Source organism: Sapajus apella, unplaced genomic scaffold, assembly GCF_009761245.1.
Source record: "Sapajus apella isolate SASKATOON/1434 unplaced genomic scaffold, GSC_monkey_1.0 scaffold223, whole genome shotgun sequence".
NCBI classification, from domain to species: Eukaryota; Metazoa; Chordata; class Mammalia; order Primates; family Cebidae; genus Sapajus; species Sapajus apella.
The window spans coordinates 303,126-313,646 of NW_022437163.1; the positions used below are offsets into that span (position 1 = coordinate 303,126).

The 10,521-nt window shown below is 41.4% G+C and overlaps 1 protein-coding gene across 6 annotated transcripts in view; it reads left to right on the plus strand.

Annotated features, from left to right (window-relative positions):
• Nucleotides 1–9,583, plus strand: part of FBXO25 (F-box protein 25) — a 70,749-nt gene extending 61,166 nt beyond the window's left edge. For 2 of the 6 annotated variants that reach the window (XM_032271066.1, XM_032271069.1), the window contains exons 9-11: nucleotides 2,689–2,832; nucleotides 7,391–7,417; nucleotides 8,396–9,583. In XM_032271066.1, the coding sequence (XP_032126957.1) occupies nucleotides 2,689–2,832; nucleotides 7,391–7,417; nucleotides 8,396–8,485 (261 nt within the window). In that variant the 3' untranslated portion in view covers nucleotides 8,486–9,583. Of the gene's footprint in view, nucleotides 1–2,688; nucleotides 2,833–3,399; nucleotides 3,546–7,390; nucleotides 7,418–8,395 lie in introns of those variants that run through there. The other 4 variants (XM_032271067.1, XM_032271072.1, XM_032271071.1 and 1 more) reach the window with 4 other exon arrangements.
• The last annotated feature ends 938 nt before the right edge of the window (nucleotides 9,584–10,521 follow it).

A 10,521-nucleotide genomic window follows, 5' to 3' on the forward strand; every position in this document is an offset into this window, starting at 1 on the left:
CCAGTTTGCCCTGGGACACTCCCTATAACACGCAGGCCTGAGCTGTTCCCAAAAGGCATTAATGAGAGTGCCTGGCAGGTGTTGATACATCTGGACCCTAAACATACTTAAGTACGTCTTTTGGCCATTTCTGTGGTCATTACCATTCTTAAAAGAATTGCTTTAAGTAGGTTAAATGTCTGCTCTGCACTAATATCCTAGAATAGTGAAGTTAGAATTAGTAATTAGCACTTGCAAGTACTCTCATTTGTACACATTTTCTTAACTAAATCATAAAAATGCAGCATCAAAAAATAATGATCTGTTCTTCAGGCCTCAGTAACTAACATTAAGACCCTGAAAATGAAGCATATTAGAAATAACTTTTATGAGAAAGCATAGATAAGGAAGCATCCTCAAAGTAAAAACTAGACACCTGAGAAAACTGGACTGGTTCAAAATAGTATGGAAGGAAACGTCAGCTAAATGCTCTTTACTGGAGCATCTGGTGGGATGTTGCATTTGAGTTCAGAAAAATCACAGACGGTTATTTAAGAGAAAAACTATGGGAAGGGATTCTCCCTGTGAACACTGGCATAGCGCAAAATTAGTAGGAAGTAGAAATGAGATAACTAATGGTTGTTTTTAGTCTCTAGAAACTAATATTTTAACAGTGCCTGCCTGGAGAACACAGAAATTGATAGGGGTAAATATAACCAGGCTGGTAACTACTACTTTTTTATTTTTTAAGTAGTCTTCTTTTCAAATTTTGTTAGAAACAAGATTTCCTCATTGACTCCATGATAATTTCCAAAGCCCCCAAAAGCCATGACTGAAGTATGTTATACAAGTGATTATTTTTAGCTCTGAAAAGTAAAACATGCTCCTTGCAGCAACAGCCCTAAAGACTAGTACGGTGTTGTACAAACAAGTTAAAGGCCCCCACCCCAAGGCAGCCCTGTTACTCCTTAAGCCCATGCATTTTGTTTTGTTTCAGGCTTTTATACGCAGTCAGACGTACACATTAATTTATCTAGCTGTGCACTGGTCATTTTCAAAACTATAATTGAAAGTCACTCTGTAACATTGATGTTTTTGGTAACACCTTTATTAAGATAGCACCCACTTTATGCAACCATAACTACAGTTGATAGTAGGACATTGGCATCTGTATTAGTCCATTCTCATGCTGCTAATAAAGGCATACCTGAGACTGGGTAATTTATTAAGAAAAAGGCCACGCAATCATTGTGGAAGGCAAAGAAGGAGCAAAGTCACATCTTACATGGCAGCAGGCAAGAGAGCATGTGCAGGAACTCCCCTTTATAAAACAATCAGATCTTGTGTAACTTACTCACTGTCACAAGAACAGCATGGGAAAGACCTGCCCCCATGATTCAGTTACTTCCCACCAGGTACCTCCCATGACACATGGGAATTATGGGAACTACAATTTGAGATTTGGGTGTGGACACAGCCAAAACATTAGCATCACCTCAGTTAAAAACAAAAAACCACCTGTGCCCTTCAGCTGCCATTTCCAGCCCTAAGCAACCCTCAATCAACTTTCTGTCTCTATATTTCCCTGTTCTGGACATGTAATATAAGTAGAATCTGTGGTATCTGTTACCTTGTAACTGGCTTCTTTCCCTTTGCATGATGTCCTTAACGGCTCCATGTTGTAGAATAAATCAGAGCATCATTCCTTTTTAAGGCTGAATAATATCCCACTCTATGTATATCCACTTTTTGTTTATCCATTCATCAGCTGATTGACATTTAGTTTGTTTGATAAAAGTTGGTGGCCTTTACAAATAATGCTGCCATGAACATATTCGAGTTTGTGTGTAGTTGCATGTTTTCATTTCTCTTGGTTAGAAACCTAGGAGTAGAATGGCTGAGTCATATGGTGGATTCTGTTTAACTTTTTGAGGAATTGCCAGACTGTTTTGCAAAGTGGCTGCACTAGAGCATCTTTTCATGAGGTTATGTCCATTTATGTGACTTCTTTGGATAAATGCCTTTGCAAGTCCTTTGCCCATTTTTTGGGTTATCTGTCTTTTTATTATTGAGTTGTTAAGTATTCTTTATATATTCTAGATATAAGTCCCTTATCAAATATGTGTGTAACTTATTTTAATAATATATTATGGACATCATTCCAAATTGGGATATTTAATTCTGTTTAACAGCCGCTTGGTATTCTAATATACAGGCATAACACAATTTATTTGGTTTGTCACTTACCGATTTAATCCAAGTGAGTTTAATTTCAAATAATTGTTTTATGTACTATACTGCCTTTGAAAAATAATTTTGGATAGAATTGGAGGTCATTATTTTAAGTAAAATAACTTAAGAATGGAAAACCAAATACCATATGTTCCCACTTATAAGTGGGAGCTAAGCACAAAGGCACTCAGAGCAGTATAATACGCATTGGAGACTCGGAAGCGGGAGGAGTAGGAGGAGGGTGAGGGATGAAACACTACATACTGGGTACAATGCATACTTCTCTAGTGATGCAAGCACTAAAATCCCAGACTTTAGCACTGTACAATTCATCGGTGTAACCAAAACCCACTTGTTCCTGTAAGGCTACTGAAGTTTAAAAAAAATTTTTTTTAATAAAACGAAAAAGTTTTACACCTAATTTTATGCTTTGAAAGTCATCTTATGCTGATTCTGAATGGAGTTTTGTTTGTTTAGTTTTGTAGACATTTGATCCTTTCAGAAAAAGGACATATTGAGTGGAAGTTGATGTACTTTGCACTTCAGAAACATTACCCAGCAAAGGAGCAGTATGGAGACACGCTGCATTTCTGTCGGCACTGCAGCATTCTCTTTTGGAAGGTACCAATTTAAATACATGCTTGGAATTTCAGGATTAAAATTTGGTAAAACAGACTGATCGCCTGTATTTTAAGAGTAAAAAATGGAAAATATTGTTTGTTATACGTAAGTTAAGAAGGTATATTTTACCAAATGTTGGGGTAGGGAAACAGATGTTCATTCAGCTTGTGGCTTAAATCAGAAATGCTGAAAACCAGAACGCTTCACCTTTTTGCAGAAGTTAGTGTGTAGGAGGGCATCGCAGGCGGGTTGTGGCTGCTGGCTTTTCCTGGCAGCAGCTCCAGGGTCCCTGCTGACCCCCAGCCTGAGGTCAAAGGCTGGAGTGTGACCCCTCTGCACATCTGAGGACAAGTGCACCTTCCTCATTTCCCCAGACTTAGCCCTCGGCCCTTCATGTCCCCATCATCTCTGCAAGGCCAGGACCAGCTTAGGCTTCATTTCTCAAAGCCACATTCTTAGAGAAAAAGGGTCCATAGAGAAGTCCCAGATTTTAAAATCTGCATTTTTCTCATTTATATGATCAGAACTTAACAAGACTATTGTTACTTACCTCATCCCTTCATCCAGTTTCTTCCTGTTCTCACCATCCAGATTGTGTATCTGAAAAGAATGTTTTCCACAGTCAGAGGTAAATGTCTATATATGCTTCTTTCTTTTTTTATTTCCTTTTTTGTTTTTTGAGATAGGGTCTCACTCTGTCACCCAGGTTGGAGTGCAGTTTTGTCATCATAACTGCAGCCTCAACCTCCTGCCTCTTGAGTAGCTGGGACTACAGGCAGGTGCTACCATGCTCGGCTAATTCAATCCTTTTTTTTTTTTTTTCTTTTTTTGAAACAGGGTCTTGTTCTGTCACCCAGGCAGTTATGGCTGCAGTGGCACAGTTATGGCTTACTGCAGCCTCGACTTCTGGGCTCAAGTGATCCTCCCACTTCAGCCTCTTGAGTAGCTGGCATAGCAGAGGAGAGCTACCAAGCTCAGCTGATTTTTTTTTGAGTGGGGGGTGAGGGTAGAGATGAGGTTTTGCCATGTTATCCATGGCTGGTCTCAAACTCCCAAACTTAAGCAATCTGTCTGCCTCAGCTTCCCACACTGCTGGGATTACAGGCACTTGGCCATTATCCACTTTTTCTTAACACATTAATATTGTTTCACCCTGGAGTGTGTTTCCATGGTTTGCTTCACATTTGAACATGTTTGATGTTGTGAGATTTCACTGTGGGAGAAAAAAATGTTGAAACTAGGCAGAAGCTGGTCCTGGAGTGACCCTGCTGAGCTGCTGTCTGCTCTGCAGAGGGAGCCCCCACTGACTGTCCCTGGTCTAGATGAGACCCTGCCTCTTGAAGGAGTGGGCTGTCTCTGCTCTTGCCTTCGCTAGGTCTAGGGAGACGGAGCTTTTGCCTGATAGACACCATAACCTATTATGATTACTTCTTTTGCCTTACATTTATCTAAATTTGTTATCAGATGGGACCTAAAGCAAGCTCTAGATTGTTGGAAAGAGCTAACTGCATTTCATTTTTTCATTTCCAATTACATACTGTGGCTTTAAAAATTAATCCATGGTTGAGCAGAGAATGCAAAGGTGTTTTTCTTGCATTATTTTAATAGTTTTATTTGGTATATCAAAGGTAAACAGCATCATGAATAGTTACTGTTACATGAATAACTAAGAGATTTTATTTCTGATTTATATTTTGGTATGACTGCTTTTCTGAAATTAAAAGGATTCAAGTTATATTATGTGTTTTTGCAGTAGTACAACTGTTTTATAGAATATTATCTCTCAAGAGTAGGAACATCTTGATTCCAGTTTATTCTCAACTTGGTGAAGTCAACAAATCAGTTCATCAGTAAGATTACAGATAAACAAGAGAGAGCCCTCATTCTATTCTTCTCTCCCCAGTTACAGGGCACAAAAAGCACAATATGGAGGTGAGTTGTCTGCAGTAGAAGCCACAGGCAGATGCTTGTGGACAGAAGGACAGGGGCCAAGTGAGTGAAGTCCAGGTTCTCACCCAGCTTTGACACCTGACCCTGGAGGGAACAGGGCCCCCCTTCTGTGTAGTTCTTTGTAGAACTGACACGTGTTCTACTCTGGAAATATTAAAACACTGAAAACACGTGGCTGTGTCTTCAATCACAGAGTAAGAGTGGGCATAATACTGTAATTTCTAATTTGAGTTAGTGCTTCTCCTAAGAGTTACTTTTCTTTTTTCTCCTGAGCAGATTGTTTTGTACTATAGAACTATTAAAAGCAGTGATACTTTTATAGGGGAAAATATAATTCATAGAAGGGATAGAAGGCTTTCAGTTTTGTATGTGATGGTATTCTTCTTAGAACAATATGTATGAATATTGGAGCACTCCCTGTCTGTTGAGCAACTAACGAAGAAATACACACTCCACACTCCTTCGCTTCTACATTGTTGGGCAGAACAGATCAAGTCTCCCTTATCTGAAATGCTTTGGACTGGAAGTGTTTCAGATTTCAGATTTTTTTCATCTGTGTTTCACATACACAGAGCCTGAAGATAATTTCATACAATATTTTAGTAATTTTATAATGAAACAAAGTTTGTGTTATGTATTTAACGTGTGTAATTTTCCACTGCAGCATCATAGTGCTCAAAAGTTTTGGATTTGGGAGCATCTAGTTTCCTGAAATATATAAGTTCTGATTTTTTTTATAAATTGAGAGATAATGTTTAGCCTTCCAAAAGAATTTGCTTTGCCATTCTTGTATTTAATGAACCTTCTTAACGTATTTGAGCATATCATGGAGATTGAGAACAAGTCTCTCCTAGCAAAGACAGCTGCCCATTTTAGTTCTGGAAGGTTCATGTCTCATCCCCGGAGGCTGTGATGTCCACTTCGCTGCAGCTACAGTGAGTGGTCCCATCACAGCTTCTCCCACTGAATATCATAATAGAAGGCAGTAGTCACAGTCCACGTTTTTAGTTCTGAATCCGTGCATGGAAGTATTTACAAAGAGCCATTCCTCCTAATTTAACCCCTGAAAATGTCAGGAACTTCTTGCCCTGTCTCCCACTGGCTATCCAGATGTGAGTTGCCTGGTGAGCCAAGCTCAGATTGGAGTCAGGCAGACCTGGACCTGCCTCAGGGTCTCCTGCACTCACCGCCCCTCCTAGGGTCTTGGTTTGACACCATGGCCCACCACACAGAGGAGCTGTGAAGGCTCAACGTTCCTGTACCTGGCAACTTGGCACATAGCTGGTGCTCAGAAAATAGCACTTAGGCTTAGGGTTACTGCTTTTTGTTTTTTTGTGTTGTTTGTGTAGCATCCAGTAGTTTGTGTTGACTGAGAAACCAAAGTAATATCAAAGCTATTAAAACGAGGCTGGGTGTTGGTGACCCTAAATCCTTACCTGGTCCTGGGACTTGGTCATGAGCTGACACCATGGTGCATCTGTTTCAGGTCCGCATTTTGTCATTTTGTCACTTCCCACGGTACATAAGCTTGGAGCTCTCCAGTCAGCAGTGCTGTGGAGCCACTTCATCTGCTCCCAAGCTGGTTTCCCATCTGTTCTGGCTCTACTATATTGGAGCTATTTTTTAACTTGTCTACCTGCTTTAGTTAGCCTTCCACACAGTCTGTAAGTAACTGGGCTGAGTTAAGCTCTACAGCCAAAGACTGACTTCGATAGCCCTGGGAGGGTCCGCTAGTGCACCCTGCACTCAGGGTCACTGAGGGGGTGGCGTTTTCTCCCAGCTGTACTAAACCTCAGTTAAAAACTGTGGACTTGTAGGCCAAGTCAGGGAAGCCAGGATGAGAGTTTGGCATTTTTATGTCCTGTTTCTTTCTTGGTGTATCAGTTGCCAGAATAGAGGACTGGACACCTGGCGTTCACCCCACAGGCCTGTATGGACATCAGGAGCAAAGTCGGAGCCAGAATGTAAGATGCAGCCTTCACGGTCTGGTGGTCCTGGTCTTGCAAGGAAGCTGCTTTGCTGGTAGCAGCCTGAACCAGCAGGGAAAACAGCACAGGGGGCAGCAGCTGAGGCTTGGGTCTGTATCGGAAAGTGGCCTCCACTGGCCTGGAGAAACAAGTGTCAGAGGTGGAGGCTGGCTTAAGGGCATGTGTGAAATTGAGTTAATGTGCATTATTTAGCACAGAGCAGACCCTCTGGACATTAAAGAACAAACAAAGAACTTTTCCCCCCAAAAAATGAACTATGAAGTTTTAATATAAACTGCACATGGAAATATCAGCATTTCTTTTAGAGTGAGTAATTTTGAAGATTATTTACCACTGCAGCCTTATTAGTTGCCAATTTGAGAGACTTAAAGGTACAGATATATTTAAGACTGTGTCTTCAAGTAGTTTGGGAATTTCAGTTATCCGATGATACCTTGTTTGCTTACTTTTAATAACCTCGTACTGTCCAAATTCAGTTACCTGATGTTTTTAGTTATTTGTAAATAATATGAATCAAACCTGAATGCCTAAATACAGTCTGGCTCTTTCTAATCTTAATGTTTCCTTTTTTCCCTCCCTTCACTGCATTCCTTCCTGATTCTTTCTTCATGATCTCAAAGGACTACCATCTTGCTTTACTATTCAAGGTACTTCCTTGTCTTGCCACACATCATGTGTTCGGGATGAAAACCTTGTATTATGTTGCATTTCATGCACGTCATCCTGGCCACTGCTCGGCTTGATTCCAGCTCTCGTTGACCTGAGCTTTCTCAGGACCCTGAGCAGGGCTGAGTGGCCACTTTGATCACCTCATCAAGAACCAGCGTGTTCATGAAATACTTCGCAGACTAATGCCTTCGTGCTTAGGAAGGGTGCTAGACAAGTCCATAAACACTTCATTCAGATGAAACTCACCACACAGCACCTGGGGTGGCAGCACTGCCAGGGCGTGCCATGGAGAGACCCAGCATTGACCACATAGCCTCTGGTCCCATTTATCTGTGTTCCTCCTAAGATTCTGTGAGTCTTTATCCGCAAAATTAATTCTTTCATCACTTCTCATATTAAATATAATTTTGGATCTTTAGGTATGTGAGCATGGCCAGCTCCCTTGGAGCAAGCAGGAGCTTCAGGGGCTGAGGCCACATGTCCCTACTGTCCTCCTGTTCTAGGCAGGGAGTGCAAGCTGATTCAGGGATGAATGGTGGGTGGAGGGAACCCTGTGTAACAAAGTAAACCAGGAACAGGACAACAGGACAAGGGAATGGCTGGGACCAGAGGACAGAAAGTCCCCAGTGGTTTCTTTTGTGGCCTCGTAGATTCTGGGGCAGTGCAGGGTGGTATTGGCAGCTGGCTCCTCTGACTCAGTACCAGATTCGGCATTGGAGGGGCTGACCTGGGGCCACCATCTCCTGTCCTACCTGAGCAGGAGTTCATGGGAAACCTCTACGTAGAATCGGCTGTGGCTGCCCTTGTGTTGATCATTCCCATCCAATTTATCTCCCATGTACCTCTGAGGTTGGACCCTGGGTCCACTAACAAGCAGCTTATGATCCCTCAACCACCATCACTGGAGTGTGGCTGGTGGTGAGGCCCTCTCCTAACCATCTCCCTCCTCCCCACAGGACTCGGGACACCCCTGCACGGCAGCTGATCCCGACAGCTGCTTCACACCTGTGTCTCCGCAGCACTTCATCGACCTCTTCAAGTTTTAAGGGCTGCCCCTGCCATCCCTATTGGAGACTGTGCATCATGCTGTCTGTGCGGGGCTCATAGTGAGTGTTCTGTGGGGTGGGTGGAGGCCCCTGGGAAGCCCCTGCTTCCAGAAAGACTGGGAAGAACTCCCCCTTTGCCACAAGCGGGGAGTGCATGGTTGCATTTTCATCACTGAAGGAGGTCAGGAGCCAAACAATCATTTCTACTTCTTTAAAAACTCTTCTTCGGAGCATATTAAAATATGCAATTTTGGATATGATATATATAGTTCAAAAATATTTCAGATGATCAGCTCCACATTCCGTGTTGATCTGACACTAATGGCCAATAATGATGCTTCTTAATTGTCAAATTATAGTTTCCCAATTTTATACTAATTGTGGGTGGGTGACAAAACAATTGATCCTTGTAAATACATTGTACAGAATATTTATTTTTTCTCAAAATGCATTTTAAGTACTACATTGGCTGTGCCCAAATGAGTCCTCTTTGAATGAGTTCACAAAGTGAACCTAGGGCAGTGGTAGTCGTTCTTGTCTTAAGACTCTAGATCGGGGTATGAATTGTGCACATGTAGCCCAACAATGGGCAGTGGCCTCTGTACTCCTACATGTCCAGCGCAGGCTTTGGCAGAATACCCCTGCTGGGGTGGGGGCTTGTCTGTGCATAATCCTGGACTGTGGTGGGAACAGCCCATCGCAGTCTAAACTTCACTTGTGTTGAAACTACTTTTATAGACAAAGTAATAAATCATGATTATTGATTCAAACTTCATCAGTTTTGCATCCTACTGAGAAATGTTGTTAGTGATTTTGATATTTAAGTCCTTAAAAGATTGTTTTGTTTTTAAAATAATGCATGTCTGTTTGAGAAAATTAGAAGATCAATCCCACCACCCAAAGATTATTGTGCATGCTGAAAAGAATGTGAAAAATCCCCTCAGCAGGCATAGGGTAGAAATGTGTTGTTGTATATTTCCATTTTTGAATAGGGTCAAGGAACCCAAGCAAACCATTTCTACTTTTTTTCCCCTAAGCATAATAAAATTATAATTTTATAGCTTTATAAATAGGAATAAAAAAAGATTCTGGATTTTTCAGCCCCACTTCTGTGAACTGACACAAATGGCCAAGAATGAATTTGTCAAATTATAGTTTCCCCTGAGGCGATGCAAATACCTGGGCCTCCATGAATATATGTTAGAGTAAGAGTTTTGCATAAAACCATAAATGTTTTGTATACCACTGTTACTTCACAACCCACCACTCCCCCCGCTGCCATTTTTAGAAACATAGACCCATATCCTAAATGTTATTTGGAAACTTGGTTTTTATTAGCTCCACAGAATCACCCAGGTCGAACAGTCTTTATCATCATAGCATACTGGGGTTCCTGAATGTTTCATTGTTAGCATCAATAACTGTGATAAGTATCTTCATATATCGTGGCCATCTCCTTACAATAAACCAGTAGTACAGCCAACATCATGAGTCAAACATACGTTAAGGCTTTTATATTTCTAGATTATGAAAAAAAATTTTTTTTAGAGTTTTTTTGTTTTTCAGATAGGGTCTTGGTCTGTCACCCAGGCTGGAGTGCAGTGGTATGATCTCGGCTCACTGCAACCTCTGTCTCCCTGGCTCAAGTGATCCTCCCACCTCAGCCTCTCAAATAGTCAGGACCACAGGCATGTACTGCCATGCTAAGCCTTTTTTTTTTCTTTTTTCTTTTTTTTTTGTATTTTTAGTAGAGATGGGGTTTCACCATGTTGCCCAGGCTGGTCTCAAACTCCTGAGCTCAAGCAATCCACCTGCCTCAGCTTCCCAAAGTGCTGGGATTACAGGCATGAGGCACTGCGTCCAGCTGAAAAAAAGAAATTGTTTTATTCTAGGAAAGGGAGTGAGTATGTTGAGTTTTCATTATCCCTGAAGCACAGGTATTTCTTTTTCTGTTGGTGCTGTTTTAATAAGTGAAGAATTTGATGTGTCGTTCATTGTGAGCTTGAACATTTCCATATATTTGTTGTCCATTTGAT